Source organism: Microcebus murinus, chromosome 10, assembly GCF_040939455.1.
Source record: "Microcebus murinus isolate Inina chromosome 10, M.murinus_Inina_mat1.0, whole genome shotgun sequence".
In the NCBI taxonomy this organism is placed as follows: domain Eukaryota; kingdom Metazoa; phylum Chordata; class Mammalia; order Primates; family Cheirogaleidae; genus Microcebus; species Microcebus murinus.
The window spans coordinates 93,934,191-93,950,587 of NC_134113.1; the positions used below are offsets into that span (position 1 = coordinate 93,934,191).

At 41.5% G+C, this 16,397-nt stretch overlaps 1 protein-coding gene across 2 annotated transcripts; it reads left to right on the forward strand.

Moving 5' to 3' along the window:
• The first annotated feature begins 4,809 nt into the window (after positions 1 to 4,809).
• On the forward strand, positions 4,810 to 15,990 carry CLEC4A (C-type lectin domain family 4 member A). Of its 2 annotated transcripts, XM_012760403.3 has the most exons (6): positions 4,810 to 5,155; positions 6,732 to 6,848; positions 9,978 to 10,079; positions 14,187 to 14,338; positions 15,233 to 15,348; positions 15,686 to 15,990. In XM_012760403.3, the coding sequence occupies exons 1-6, from the start codon at positions 5,074 to 5,076 to the stop codon at positions 15,825 to 15,827; spliced, it is 711 nt and encodes a 236-aa protein (XP_012615857.3). In that variant the 5' UTR covers positions 4,810 to 5,073; the 3' UTR covers positions 15,828 to 15,990. The 2 variants fall into 2 exon arrangements, with proteins under 2 accessions (XP_012615857.3, XP_075863823.1); XM_076007708.1 differs by lacking the exon at positions 9,978 to 10,079.
• Positions 15,991 to 16,397: the final 407 nt, after the last annotated feature.

Below are 16,397 nucleotides of genomic sequence, written 5' to 3' on the forward strand. Positions count from 1 at the left end.
GAGATGCCACTTCATACTCCCTAGGATGGCTATAACAAGAAGAATAATAAGAAAGGCAGAAAATAAGTGTTGGTGAGGATGTGGAGAAATAGGAGAACCCTTGTACATTGCTGTTGGGAATGTAAATGGGGCAGCCACGGTGTGAAACAGTTTGGCAGTTCCTGAAAAAACTAAACATAGAATTGCCATATGACGCAGCAATCCTGCTCGTAGATATATTCAAGGGAAATGAAAACATAGGTTCACACAGAAAATTGTATATGCATGTTTGTAACAGCATTACTCATAATTGCCAAAGGTTGGAAACCTTTTCATCAGTGGATGAATGGATAAACAAGTGTGGTATATACATATCATGGAATATTATCCAGCCATAAAAAAGAATGAATTACTGATTGCTATGGTTTAAACGTGTCCCCCTCCAAGACTCAGGCATTGCCAATGTGATGATATTAAGAGGTGGGGGCTTTTAGAGGTAATTAGCCATGAGGGCTTTGTGGGAAGAATTAAGCCATTTCTAAAAAGGCATCATGCAGCGCTGGGCTACGTCTTGTCCTTCTGCCTTCTAGGTGAGAACACAACATTCTTCCCCTTTAGAGGATGCAGTCATCACCACACAACCAAACGCAGGAAGTTCAAGATGAACTTGAACTTGAACTTCCTAGCTTCCAGAATTGTGAAAATCAGATTTCTATTCTTAATAAATTACCCAGTCTCAAGTATTTTGTTGTAGCAGCACTAATGGACTGAGACACTGGTACACGTTATAACACGGATGAACCTTAAAAACACTTTACTATGTGAAAGCATCAAGATATACATGGCCTGTTTTCTTAGGCCCTTATTCAATAAAACACCGTGCCAGCTGAATGAATTAGCCTTGATGCAAAGACAGTCTTAGCCTCATCTTTGGTGAAAACGAAATGGATTTTATCTCACTTTGATCCCATTCTCTTACCAATTTTTTTTATTTCATAATATTGTGGGGGGTTACTTATGCTTTGGTTACTTATAATGCCTTTGCACTGCCTGAGTCAGAGCTACAAGTATGCCCATCCAGACATTGGACACCACACCCATTAGGTGTGAATTTACTCATCTCCTCCTCCTTGCTCCCACTTTCCTGCCACCGATGAATGTTACTTCCACATGTGCACTTAAGTGTTGATCAATTAGTACCAATTTGATGATGAGTACACGTGGTGTTGGTTTTTCTATTCTTGTGATACTTTTACCTAGAAGAATGGGTTTCAGCTCTATCCAGGATAATACAAGAAGTGCTAGTTCTCCATTTTTTATCGTGGAGTCTCATCTTTACCATTTATAACTAGCTGTGTGATCTCGGATGAGTCATTTAATCTCGCTAATTTTTGATTTTCTCAACTGTAGAATGGGAAATAATACTTAGTTTGAAGTTATAAAAATAGCTCTAAACATTGTCTTCTTCTTTCTATCACTTAAATAAAGATGCCTCTTACTGATATTAGTCAAATTATCTTTTGGAAGCAGCTGGCAGTGTAGCCAGAAATACAAAAGCATTGGCACTTATCCACCTACTTCCACTTTAAAATTATATGGGTTTACCCTTTTTAATCCATAAAATTATTTATGCAAATCTTTTGAAATTAGGTTATACTGGCAAAATAAACCTATTTTGGTCTATGACTAACTAAAATTTGAAACTAAGATATTTATACATATGATTGGTTTCTAATAAAAGAATGTTGTCTTTTTAGCTTTTTACAAAAAATTTAACTTGCTATTTTTTTAATTGTAAAAGTAATGTATACTCATAAAATATGAAATAGTAAACAAATCTTTAAAGTAAAAATAAAAAGGCCCTGTTTACTCCATTCTTATTTCCATATATTGAGATAGATACTTTCATAGCAAACAAAATTGTCACTTGCCATATTTTTACAAAATAGCATAGTCTAACAAATATAATTTTAAAAATGAAATTAAGAGTATTGAGACATTACAATGACTTCTGACACCAACTATCTGGAGTTAGGCCAAATTTCACAGGCTAAGGGCACGCCCTGCACGAGACTGCCCTTCCTTCAGATACTAGCCACCAGTTCAGGGGATTCCAAGGCTGCCCTCACTTCTGATTAACCACCTACAAATATGAGGGTTCACACAACCCTCTTGAGTTTTATAATTTGCTAAAATGATTCAATGAACTCAGAATAGAGCCATACGACCCAGGGTCCCACTAGAGAGGCCTCATTAGCATAAGGTATAAGGGCCCACCGTGCCTAACAAAGATATTTCAATTACTTGGAAAATTCCGAGGATTTACAGGCTACCTCCTAGGAACTGGGGACAAAGGCCAGGCAGATTCTTTATTGCCAGGTAAACTGCAACATGATGCAACATGTGGAGAGTAAACGAACAAGTGAAGGTGCACCATCAACTTCTCAGAGGTGTGGAATTTTCACTCCTCCCTCATAACAGTACCCTGCCACACACATGTATCCAATATCAAATTCATATGACATTAGTAAAGCTTATTTTACTTAAAAATTTAAATATATATAAATAGATGGTCTAATATTGTATATCTTTGGAACCTCTTTTATATGACTAGTGGATCTTCTTTATACCACTAGGGTACTTGTGCCCCATTTTGGAGATCACTGCCAAGAGATCCCTTGGCTAAGTAAGTTAAAGGGGTCGGGGGTAGAGTGTATTATTGTTTCCAAATGTTTATGCTCTTCTCTGTGAGCATTAAACTTTGATTCCCTTGTCCTATCTTTCCATAAATAGAGTACATTTCCCTGCCCCATTCACAGGTTTGTCCAGGTGACTTGCATTGGCCACTAGAATCAAGAGAATGTAATACGCACCCATCCGGGTAGAGGATGCTACTGCGTGGTTCAGCTTAAAGGAGCTACTCTATGGTCCTGGCTCCCAGAATGAGAAAACACTTGGAGAGGAGCCAAGCAGAGTCAGAGTCAACCCGAAGCAGACCTCAAGCTCACATGGAACATGAGTGAGAAATAAATGCTTGCTGTTATAAGCCACTTGGATTTTGGGGTTGTTTGTGATACCATATAATCCAGTTATAATGTAACTTATTCCAAGGAAAGAGAGAGAGAACTTTATGAATATATTTGCTTTGTCATTATGAGCTTAGATTATAAAGCCTCTGAGATTCAATGACCATTTTTCGGAAGAGCGGGCATGCATGCACACCTGTCCACATCCAAGTGCTTGTAAGGTCCAGTAATTGATTGTGGAGAACCTGTAATTCCCTTATCCTTTGTCACAGCCCTTTCCCTTTCCTTACTGTGTAATTCAATCCTACGCAAAGCAGGATGGGACTGAGCAAGGTAATTGTCAGTGGCAGGGTGAGGTGGGGCAGCAGCAGTGGTCTGGCACAGGGTGTCAGAGCTCGGGCAGGATGAGAAGAGGGACTATGCAGGGGGTTGGCCTGACAGTGGTGATGGAGCCCAAGCGGAGTAAGGGAACATCCCTGTGGGGGTGGGACAGTGTTCCGTATGGAGAACCAGAGCATGTGTGTGCTGTGGAGGGCGTCCACAATAGGCACAGCCTGGTGCGGAATGCCAGGGCCTGCGAGGTACAGAGGGCATCTATGTGGCGGGGTGGCCGGGTGCAGGGAGTTGGAGCTCCAGCAGGGAGGGGAGAGCATCCTTGCAGAGGGTAGACCTGGTGTGGGTTTCAGACACTAAGCAGGATAAGGAGCGTCTCCATGGTGGGGGTGGGGCGGGTAGCCCAGTGAGGGAACTCAGAGCCTAAGTAGGGTAAGGTGGGCATCCTCGCTGGGGGGTGGAGGATCTGACATGGGGTGTCAGGGCCCAAGCAGGACACAGAAAGTGTCTATGCAGAGGGTGGGCCTGTGGGTTTCAGAGACTGAGCAGGATAGGGGCTGTCCCCATGGTGGGGTAGCCCAGGGTGGGAGTCAGAGCCCTACGAGGTGAGGAGGACTTCCACCCATGGGGGGGCGTTGTGTGGGGTGTTGGAGCCTAAGGGAGTCTAAGTGGTGGCCAGGGGACCTGTGTGTGTGTGTGTGTGTGTGTGTGTGTGACTGTGTGGTGCAGAAGAACAAGGTAGGTGGGGGAGGTTAAAAAAGGAGGATCGTTTGGGGAGAGCTGAGGCTGGAGAGTGGTGTGAGCAGGGAGCATGTCTGTGGAAAGATTCCACATGAAGGATTTGGAAAAAGTCATATTTAGTATTCTGTTTAAGTTTATCCCCTTCAATAATGTGACCTCATTTAAATATCCTAGCTGTTAAAACAGTCGTATGTACCTGGGCACCCTTTTGCTGAGGTGGTGTGAGGACTGACAGGCTAGAGAAGTGAGCAATACAAGCTGGCCCAGTCCTCCGACGTCCAACAAAGCCAGCTGCTCTCCAGAGTGCTGGAGGCGACCCGCAGCACAGTGGAGGGAGACTCCTGTGGGGTTAGCTACAAACAAGGAGGGAAAGCCCGGAGCAGGGAGGAGCAGCTTCCGAAGCCATAGGATTGAAGCTTTGCCTTCCCCAGTGTACCAGGAGAAGCCAAGCCTTGAAGGCGGGGAGGCTGACATGCGAGTTTTTGGTCAATGATCCTCTTAGAATATGGCACCAAGAATTTGCCTGATCAGCCAAAAGTGACCAGGTGAATGCAGTGCTAACAAGCGTCTGCTCAGGTTGTTGATCTGTGGGTAATTCTGTCTGCAGGTGGAAGGAAGCACACGAATTTTATTTTTTCTGGTGAGTTCAATGAACACAGTTCTCAGGAAAGACTTCTCTGGTTGCTTGGTTCCTCTTTTCCTTTCCTTCCTATTTCTTCCCTCCGTGCTAGAGTCCCCGCTTGTGTTGCGGTTGCGAGCGCATGTTTCAACTGTGATTCCCACCGCGCTGATGCTGAGCACCGGCCTCTGCGGACGAGGGGCCCCACCGTGCAGTTCTGTTCTCACGAGGTCCCCTTCTGGGGCATTTACATATTGGCTGCCTCTCCTCTCACCAAGGAGATCATTTATCATCACGTTTGGTTCTCATTTATAAGCTGTTTTAAGGAAGCGATGAAACAGATTTTCTGATGAAAGCAGAAGGTCTCTTCTGAATATGGCTTCGGAAATCACTTATGCTGAAGTGAATTTCAAAAATGGATCCAAGTCCTCAGGCACCAACTCAGCCTCTCCTGCAGGTAACAACCATTTTCTGGTGGTCAGAATTAATGATGAGAGGAAGGATGCAGAGAGGGTTTGTGAACAAGGCATAGGTGGAGTCAGTTGCTGGTTCTCTGGCCGGCCATGCCTGGGAAACACAAGAGTCCAGAAGACTGAGTGCCTGTAGGTGAGCATTAGGGGGTTGTACAGGTTCTATGGTGCTGTCTTTAGCTCTAACTCTGCTGACTGTAAGAAAACTTAGGTGTGAGACATCAGCTATGCTCCTGAGCTAAGGTGAATGTTCTGATGCTGAGAAGTCGTGGTCTTGTGTTTTCTGAGGCTGAGTTAGTCTGGGGTTGAGAGATTGAGTACAGCTTCTGACACGATCAGCCCAGATGCTGGGGTTACTCATGCATTTGTGGGATTTGTGTTTTGGTTAGTTAGAGGGGAAGAGTGTGGGTGGAGAGTAAGGAGAGCATATTTGTTAGTACTGGAGAGGAACAAAAAGGCCATTGCAAATCAAAGACTAGAAAGTATTAGAAAGAAAGTTCCTTCAATCTCCAGGGAAATTTTTCTGAAATCAGGAAATCTATTGCATGTTGCATCTCTGAGACAGACTGAATTAAGTTTGGGAGTAGATAAAAGGCAGTCAGGATGGCTGTGTGAGATCTCAGACAGAGAAGAGAGAAAAACATGCATCCGGAGTACAAGACGCTATAGGAGGGCGGGAGTCAGGACTGCTCCCGCTTTCTAGAACGCCCCTGTGGAAGTGTGCTTAGGAAAGCACACTTCCTAAGAGTGTGCTTAGGAAAATTGTTTTTTTCTACTTAAAAATTTTGTATAATTTCTTTATTATATAAGTAATAATGATTGTTATAGAAAAAAATTAACCAGGGGTACACGGAGATTTCAATTATACTTTTACCATCTAGAGAAAACCGTAATTTGCATTTTAGTGTCTATCCTTCCACATGTGAATGTACATAAATGTGTATATGTATTTTTCAATAAATGAAATCATATTATATAGTACTGAGAGTCCTTCCACACTTGACAATATATCATAATGTTAAGAATTCCTAATTATGACATGGTGACTAAAATGGCTGACCTTATCCTGGAGATGTGATTAGGGATGATTATGAAGATTTAGCTGCTATAGCATTTTTAAAAGTAAAGTTAGAAATTCTCTGGAAGATTATTTAAAAATATGATGACCATGATAAAAAGTGTTAAAAAAGAAAATGTGGTGTGAAAAATGTTGATGATAAAGTGTGAAGGAAAGTAGTAGGTCAGAAACCAGTATATATGATGTGCGAATCATGGGAAAATGGACATGTATGTGCATTTTTAAAATTGCTGGTGGAATATATACCAAATTATTAATAAAATGGTTATCTGCAATGGTAGGAATTTGTGCTTCTATATATTTTCTAAAGTTTCTACAATGAACATTATCATTTCTTTTCTATTCCTATTCTCATATTATTTTAAGTGTCATACCATTGTAATTGTGTGTCATCCAAGAAAAGGGAGAAGAAAAGGAGGAGGAAGAGGAAGTAAGGACAGAATTTATTGTGGATTAAAAAAAAACTCATTTGGTTTCTCTTTCAGCTCCCAAGGAAAGGACCACCCCTCACAAAAGTAATCCTGGTTTTCCGAAGCTGCTTTATCCCTCTTTGCTAATACTTTTCCTGCTATTGGCAATCTCATTCTGTATTGCTTTTATCGGTAAGTATGCCAACCTAATCAATAAGCAATGTCTGCCTTACACCAAGAGAAGGTCTCTGTTAGAAACCGACATTTAAAAATGAGTTTATTCAGAAATTAAAAAAAAATTTTCCCTAGGGAGACATAATTCATGGGAATCCACTGGGGAATTTTGCTCTTTATTTGGATTTAATTACTTTCCTGTAAAAAGAATGGAGTCCATTCTTCTTAGGGAAATTGAAGAGTGTGTGTGTGTGTGTGTGTGTGTGTGTGTGTGTTGTAGAGTGAAACCTCTGGGATCTCTACACCAGACACTGTATAGGTGAGGACAAATCTATATTTCCCTAGCAGCATTTATAAGGCTAGTCCTACTTGGGCGCAGACTTATATTTTGGGATGCGCTGGTGACCAAGAAGAAGATGAGAAAAAAATATTTTGAGATGAGTTCTCCACTGAATTTCAGTCTTAATTATTTCTGTCCTGCCCAAGACTGTGTGAGATCTAAAAGCCAAGGTGGATTGCTGCATATCTTTGGCTTTTATAATTTATTAAAATTTTTAAAAGTAAAAACTAGTATATATTTGGGTATTCTATTCATTCATTTGCTCATTCAGTAAGTAGCAACAGACATGTGCTATATGTCAGGCCTCGTCTAGACAGAGAGTCTGGACGGAGCTGCAGCCCCTGGTCTCAAGACATTTAGAGAACGGTCAAATGAAGCAGTGGTTACCACAATGTATGGTGCCTGCTGTGCAGGTAAGGTGTACGCACAGGAAGCTGGGATGGGCTTCCCAGAGGAGGTGGCATTTAGAGCTGTGTCTCCCAAGAATGACATAGAGACATGAGAGGGCACAGAATTTGGGGAACTGTAAGTATGCGTGACTGGAACATATGGTGCTGAGAAAATTAAGAGGTGAAGTTGTAGGCGGGAGAAATAAACAGAACTCAGATCATGAAGAGTGCTGTGTGCCATTATAAAGAATTTTGACTTTTCCCCTAAAGGTTATTTTATCAATTGTCTTTTGCTGCTTATTAAATCAATCTAAAACTTAGTGGATTAAGACAGCAACTGTTTATTTAGCTCCTAATTCTGCAGCCGGGCACTTTGGACTGGTGCCAGCTGGGGGACCCTCCGGTCCTGGCTCACCTCCCTCAGGCGTGTGAGGCGGGTACCACTCACGGGCAACCCGCCCTCTGAGGAAGGAAGGGGACGTCGGCTGGAACGACAGGAGCAATGTGGCCACGGTTCTCTCATCATTCATTAGACTAGCCTGAGCTTGTTCACACGGCAACTTGCAGACTTCTAAGGCTCACAGCAAAGTAAGCACGGCCTCTTGCAGTCTCCACCTGGGACTAGCACAGATTGCCTCCGTACACTCTGTTGGCCAAAGGAAGTCTTAAAGGCAGCCCAATTCCAGTGGTGGAGAAACAGACCCCATTTCTTTACTTAATTAAAAATTTTTTTGAGACAGAGCCTACCTGTGCTGTCCAGGCTGGGGTACAGTGGCATGATCACAGGTCACTGAAGCCTGAAACTCCTGGGTTCAAGTGATTCTCCTGGCCTCCCAAAGTGCTGGGATTACAGGCATAGCCACTATACCTGGTCAGACCCCATTTCTTGATTGAAGAAGCTGCAAAATCACATTGCAGAGGAGTATGGATACCGGGAAAGTTAAATATTGTGGCCATTTTCGCAATGTGTTGTAGTCGTGGAGAGACTGTATAATTTTAAGCAGAGAATTGGTATAATCAAATTTAACTGAGGAAATATGCTTTGTACAGAGATGTGGACAATGGATATATGAGGACAAAATTGGAGGCAGAGAGAGAAGTTAGAAAGCTAATTCATAAATCCAATTGAGAAACAGTGAGAGCCTGATCCACGGCTAGAGTTAGTGAAGAAAGGAGGTAGCTTTGAATGATAAAGGAGTTAGAAGCTTGGTGAATATCTAGACCTGGGGAATAAGGGAGCCAGAGAAGTAAAATATTATTCCAATAGTCTGACGTGGTAAACTCAGAAATCATAACGTTTTTCAAAGAGGTAGACAGTATAGGATGAGTAGCAGGTTTGGGTTAGAAGATGGTGATTTAAGTTTTGGGCATGTTGAGTTTTATGTAAGTGTGGGACCCTCAGATGGACATGTCTAGTGGGAGACCCGTTTGTCTGGACTTCAGGAGAGAGGTCTGAGCTTTGGACGCCATTCACATGGACGCAGCAGGCGATGCCGTGGGGATGCAGGACAGCACTCAGAGAACTTCGCATGAGAAGGAGGGATAAGGATGGAACTCTGGGAAATGTCACATTGTAAAAGAAGTGGGTGGAAGAGAGGAGGTTATAAAGGAGTATAAGAAGCAGTAGCAAGAAAAGAAAGGCGAAGACAGCAGAGTAGTGTCCTAAGAACTAAGGGGGAAGGGAACTGAGGTCACGTATTTAAGGAGGTCAAATAGGAAGATGCCTAATAATGGGCCAGGCATGTCACTGATAATCCATTTCAAGGATGGCGGTAGTGAAGCAGTGGAAGCAAAGTCAGAATATGATGGGTGAAGGAGCAAATGAAAGGTAAGGAGGAAAGAGAAAATTCAGTTTTTAGAGTAAGAGGTGGGTTAGTTTTAAATTGGGAGAGACACCAGAGTATTTGTGAGGAGAAGGAGCCAGTTGGAATGGAGAGAATAAAGGAAAGAAGAGGAAGAAAATTATGTTCTCTTGATCCATATTGGGTTCTTTTTTAAATTCTCCATTCTCCAGGATAACCCAGAACTTTTCAGAATTAGCTAATTCTTCTCCACCCCACCCCGCAAAGCCCCAGGCTGTGCACATCCTTGAACACAAGTGTCTATCTGCCCTGCACTCCTCCCCGCCCCCACGGTTCAGCCTCTGCAAGTATCCCACGTTGAGTATTGAAGGAGCATGTGGAGAAGTCCCTGTAGACCCATTGTGATGGAACTGTCGTGTGCTCTTCCCACTGCTGATCTTTCAGCTATACCTGGAGATCTGCGGTTTCAAAACAGGAAGTCTTTTCCAGTCAGGATCCATCTACTCAAGTAATTGGGCGTTTGTAGATTTGTTTCTATAAAGGATGTAAGAAAGTAACAATAAAGTCAAAGTCATAGTGCAACCAGGAAAATGAATGTCTTTATTCTTTTTTCTAGTTTTCTTTCAAAAATATTCTCAGCTTCTTGAAGAAAAAACTACTACAAAAGAGCCGATTCATACAACATTGGAGTGTGTGAAAAACAATTTGACCATGGCAGGTAAAAATAAATATGCCTAGAGTTCAGTTGCTGACTAAACCTTGTAAGGATCCCAAAGCAATATTTCCAATAAGATTTCCAGGTAGATCATATTATGAAGTTGACTCTCAGGACCATCTTAAGCTATAAATGTGCAAATATATAGGACATAAAATTCTTATGTGTAAATTTTTATCTTTGTAAGGAAATAGAGACTTAACTGAGAAAAAGGTTACCCTGCTTTTAGATTTCTTCAGACTTTGCTTCTTTCCAAACTTCCTATGTACACTTGTTCTTTTTTCAACATTACCAGTCAAAACCATTTGATGAAAATGATGACGATGATGATGATTTTACTATGGATGTGAATTATTTAAATTTTCAAAATAATATATTAATTTAGGAATAGTATTATGTTGACAGAAAAATTGAACAGATAATGCAAAGAGATCCCATTTTACCCCTTCTTGGCACACATAGTATCATCTATTATTAATATCTTACATAAGCATGGTACATTTGTTACAACTAATGAACCAATATTGATATATTATCATATATATGATATATGATATCATTGATATATGATATCAACCAATATCCATATATCATTGATATATTATCATTAGAGTTCACAATTTGTTGAGATTTCCTTAGTGTTCACCTAATGTTCCTTTTCTTTAACAGGATCCCACCCAGGGTTCCACATTACATGAGTTTCATGTCTCTCTGGGCTCCTCTTGGCTGTGACAGTTTCTCAGACTTTCCTTGTTTTTGATGCCTTTGACAGTTTTGAGAGATACTGGTCAGGTATATTATAGGATGTCTCCCTACTAGAATTTTTCTGATGTTTTTCTAATAATTAAAATGGGGTTACTGGTTTTGGTGAGGAAGATCACAGATGTAAAATGCTACCTTCATCACATCATATCGAGGGTATATACTATCAGAATGATTTTTGACTATTGACGTTGACCTTGATTACCTGGCTACGGTAGTGTTTGTCAGGTTTCTTCACTATAAAGTTACTCTTTTTTCTCCTTTCCATACTGTGCTCTCTACACAGCCCACACTTAAGGATAGAGGAGTTATGTTCCCCATCCATTAGGGTGTTGGTGATCCATTAGGTCCCCATCCATTGGATATTGTGTTAGGGTTTTCCAGAGAAACAGAATCAATAGAAGGTATGTACAGAATGACATTTATTCTTAAGGAATTGATTCGTGCAATTGCAGAAGCTTGAGAAGTCCAAAGTTTGATGGGGCAGCCAGCAGGCTGGAGACTCAGGAACGAATCGTGGTTTGAGTCAAAGACAGTCAGTCTGCTGCAGAACCAGGAAGAGCCAGTGTTGCAGCTGAAGTCCAAAGGCAGCCTGCTGGAGAACTTCCTCTTGCTCAGGGGGGACATCTTTTTGTTCTGTTCAGATCTTTAACTGATTAGATGAGGCCCACTTACATTATGGAGCACAATTTCCTTTACTCGAATTTCAATAATTTAAATGTAAATCTCATTAAAAAATATCCTCACAGAAACATCTAGAATGTTCAACCAAAAATGTGGGCACTGTGGCCCAGACAAGTTGACACATAAAATTACCCATGACAGGTATCTATATAATTTATTAGAAATTCTTGTGTATGTGAGAATTGTCTCTTCTATCCCATTTATTAACTTATCCAATCATTTGTTTACATATGCATTTACTCATGGTTATGTATTTTAAACTTTGGATTATAATGCAATAGTACTTTATTTATTTTGTTTTTCCAGATCTTCTTTCATTTGGTTCCTTGGGTCCTTTTTCTTTTTTCTTAAAGAAGGTCTCACTGTGTCCCCCAGACTGGAGTACCATGGTGTGATCACAGCTCACTGCAACCTCAATTCCCGGGCTCAAGTGATCTTGATGCTTCAGCCTCATGAGTACTTGAGACTACAGGTGCCCATCACCTGCAGTCTAAATTTTTTGTACAGATGGGGTCTCACTATGTTGCCCAGGCTGGTCTTAAACTCGTGGCCTCAAGGGATCCTCCTGCCTTGGCCTCCAAAAGTGCTGGGATTAGAGATGTGAGCCACTGTGCCAGGCCTTACTGTGACCTTTTGGCATATGTTTTATTTTATTTTTTCAGAGACAAGAGTCTTGCTCTGTTGCCCAGGCTAGAGTGCCGTGGTGTCAGCCTAGTTCACAGCAACCTCAAACTCCTGCGCTCAAGCAATCCTTCTGCCTCAGCCTCCTGAGTAGCTGGGACTACAGGCATGGGCAACCATGCCCAGCTAATTTTTTCTATATATTTTTAGTTGTACAGCTATTTTCTTTCTATTTTTAGTAGAGACAGGGTCTCTCTCTTACTCAGGCTGGTCTCGAACTCCTGATCTCAAGCGATCATCCCGCCTCGGCCTCCCAGAGTGCTAGGATTACAGGCGTGAGCCACTGTACCTGGCCTGTTTTTGGTGGTTTTTTTTTGGTACTTCCTTGCCTTCTGGGACTACAAAACACTAGGAACTCATGTCCCTATTCTTGAGTCAGACATTTATTTGAGGAGCCTGGTTCTTTTAATTGAAGAATAACAGTTTTGATAAATTGTATTTTCATTTTCATTCAGTTAATGTATTTTTTAAAAATTTCTCGGATTTGAGAGGATTGACTGCAATTTTGAAAAAAAAAATTCCCTGAGACTTCTTTGACCTATTGATTATTTAGAAGTAATGTTGTTTACTTTCTTTCTTTTATTATTTTCTCATTTGTTTCCATTGTGGTTGGAGAACACTTTCTATGTGATTTCACTGATTTAAAGTTTGTGGAGATTTGTTTTATGACCCAGGATTTGTTTTATCTTGACATATGTTCCACAGGCACTTGAAAAGAATGGGTATTATGTTGTTGGGTAGAGTTTTCTATAAATGTTAATTAGATCGTGGCGGTTGATGCTCTTTTTGAGTTCTTCTATATTCTTGCTGATTTTCCATGTAGCTGTTCTATCAACTGTTAAGAGCAGGGTACTGATGTGCCCACCTATCATTGTGTATTTGTCAAATTTATCATTTCAATTGTATCAGTTTTGGGTTTACACGTTTGCAGGTCTGTTGGTATATATGCATTTAGGATTACTATATGAGGCTCCATTTATCTTTTCTCTGTCTATTTTGTTTCTGCTGTTCAGTTGGCAATTTCTATTGATTTGTCTTCCAATTCACTGTCAATCTGGTGTTGAGCCCATCCCCTGAGACTTTTAACTTGGTTATTGTATTTTTCAATTGTAAAATTTTCATTTGGTTTTTCTTGATATCTTCTATTGCATTACTGAAGCTTACTATTTTTTCATTTATTTTAAGCAAGTTTGTACCTACTGTATTTTTATCATGGCTACTTTAAAATCTTTGTCAGATAATTGTAACATTTGTGTTGTCTTGGTTGTTGGCATCTACTGATTAGCATTTTAAATTAAATTTGCAAACTTCCTGGTTCTTGGTATGATGAGTTATTTTCTACTGAATGCTGCACATTTTTGCATTAGGTTCTTAGAGTCTGGATCTTATTTAAACATTATTATTATTATTTTTTGAGACAGAGTCTTGCTTTGTTTCCCAGGCTAGAGTGAGTGCCATGGCGTCAGCCTAGCTCACAGCAACCTCCAACTCCTGGGCTCAAGCAATCCTGCTGCCTCAGCCTCCCGAGTAGCTGGGACTACAGGCATGTGCCACCATGCCCGGCTAGTTTTTTGTATATATATTATTTGGCCAATTAATTTCCTCCTATTTTATAGTAGAGACGGGGTCTCGCTGTTGCTCAGGCTGGTTTATAACTCCTGACCTCGAGCAATCCGCCCGCCTCGGCCTCCCAGAGTGCTAGGATTGCAGGCGTGAGCCACCGCGCCCGGCCTAAACATTATGTTTTAACTGGCTTTTCCCAATACCACTCTGGTAGGAGAAAGGGGGTCCTGCCCCGTTACTGCCTGACTGCAGTAGACTTGGCTTTGTCGACACCTGGGAGGCGGGCATGCTTGTTACACCTGGGTGGGGATGGGAGTCCCAGCTTGCACGTGGTCTCCTTGAGTCCTTAATTTTCATAATACACACGCTTTTAAAAGGGATTACTTATATTGTACTTATTTGCCCCTCTTTCCCATACAGAGAAAGTCTGGAGCTGCTGCCCCAAGAACTGGAGGTCATTTAGTTCCAAATGCTACTTCATTTCTACTGAGGCAAAATCTTGGCATGAGAATGAGGAGGACTGCTCTAGAATGGGGGCTCACTTGCTGGTGATCAACACCAAGGACGAGCAGGTACTTTCTAATAGACAGTGGAGTCGTGAGCCCCACGTGCTTTTTGCATATCTCTTGGCTAAGAAGGAGGTCTTTGTTATTTTGCAATATTTGTGCTATGGTAGAGGGCTTTAATAAAATAGATAGGAAAGACCCCTAAGTCTTTTTTTTTATTTCAGCATATTATGGGGGTACAAATGTTAAGGTTATGTACATTGCCCTTGCTCCCCCTTCCCCCTTGAGTCAGAGCTTCAAGCGTGTCCATCCCCCAGATGGTGCGCATCGCATTCATTATGTATGTATACACCCATCCCCTCCTCCCCCCTCCCATCTGCCCAACGCCTGATAAATATGTTCCATATCTTCTTCCTGCTTCAGGAAAACTAATCTTCCCAAAAGAAATTGTGGCATTAAAAATATAACACATAGGGGTAGAGTTGAAGGATGAAAATGTTTCAGCCTGAACTATCAGCTGTTATTCTAATGTGTAATTGTTTTATACATTATTAACTAACAGAGAAAAGGCATTAAGTTGAATAGGGAAATAAAGTTATATCATTACCAATCACAGTAAACAATCAGGAGTGAAATTAAAGGATCTCTGAAGCTATGAAAGGAGAATGACTAACTCCACCAAAATTTCCTCATGCACACCTTTGAAGAACGGCATCTCTTAGTGACAAAAAGAGGGGAAGTCAGTCTGAGATGAGAATTCATTATGCTCATGGATAGGAATCGCTTCCCATAGCTACTGACCATCACGCTTACACGTGACGGCTGTGACCCTGCCCTGCTCAGCCGGGGAGACCCGCACTCCTAGGATCCTCCCCTCTCTCCTCAGTCCTCTAAAGTCAGAAAGGACCAGTTTAGGCTGAGGACTCTAAGGGCTGTGACTCCTTTCTTTTCTTACCTCAGGATTTCATCACCCAGAATCTGAATGAACGTTTTGCTTATTTTGTGGGGCTGTCAGACCCGGAGGGTCAGAGACGTTGGCAATGGGTGGATCAGACGCCGTACAAGGAAAGTGCCACGTGAGTATAGACGTAGTTAAGGGCCAGCGCGGTGGCTCACGCCTGTAATCCTAGCACTCTGGGAGGCCGAGGCGGGCGGATCACTCGAGGTAAGGAGTTTGAAACCAGCCTGAGCGAGACCCCGTCTCTACCAAAAATAGAAAGAAATTAATTGACCAACTAAATATATATATATATAAAATTAGCCGGGCATGGTGGTGCATGCCTGTAGTCCCAGCTACTCGGGAGGCTGAGGCAGGAGGATTGCTTGGGCCCATGAGTTTGAGGTTGCTGTGAGCTAGGCTGACGCCACACACTCTAGCCTGGACAACAGAGTGATCCTTTTTCTCCCCTTTAGATTCTGGCATAAGGGTGAACCCAGTGATCCCAAGGAGCGTTGTGTTATGATGAATATTCGCTATTCCAATTGGGGCTGGAATGATATTCGTTGTGATTCTCTTCAAATGTCAGTTTGTGAGATGATGAAGATCTACTTATGAACTGAACATTCTCCATGGACATGTGGTTGGATTGGCATCCATCATTCAAGAGATAGATAATAAGCTCGTTATTTATGTGTAAGGGAGTGCCACAGAATTTTACGCAGTCAGCTATTTCACTTATGAGAGAATTGGTCCATACATTCATTCATTCATAAAATGAGCATTTTCATGTGCAACAGACTATACTCAGAGACACCTTTTGTGTACACATGGAGGGAACATGAGCCTCTCTCCTAACTTATGTCTGGCTGCTTAGGGATTATTTACTGATATAATTATATGATGTGGTTTTTTTCTACCTGTCTGAGTTTTCTCTCCCCCTGCCCAACTTTATGTATATACAATTGACAAATAAAATTGTATGTATTAAGATCTACATTACAGTGATTTGACTTACATATATGTTGTGAAATGATTACCACAATCAGTTAGTTAACATCACCTTACATAGTGTGTAGTGAGGACATTATTTTGTGTGTAGTGAGAACATTTAAAATCTACTCCCTAAGCAAATTTCAAGCATCCAATATAGTATTAACTATAGTCCCCATGTTGTACATTAGATCT

Excerpts from the sequence above, each read along its gene's own strand:
- CLEC4A (XM_012760403.3), top strand. The coding sequence starts at position 5,074 with ATGGCTTCGGAAATCACTTATGCTGAAGTGAATTTCAAAAATGGATCC. Across the intron at positions 10,080-14,186 it reads AAACAATTTGACCATGGCAG|AGAAAGTCTGGAGCTGCTGC; the intron begins GTAAAAATAAAT and ends TTTCCCATACAG. Across the intron at positions 14,339-15,232 it reads TCAACACCAAGGACGAGCAG|GATTTCATCACCCAGAATCT; the intron begins GTACTTTCTAAT and ends TTCTTACCTCAG.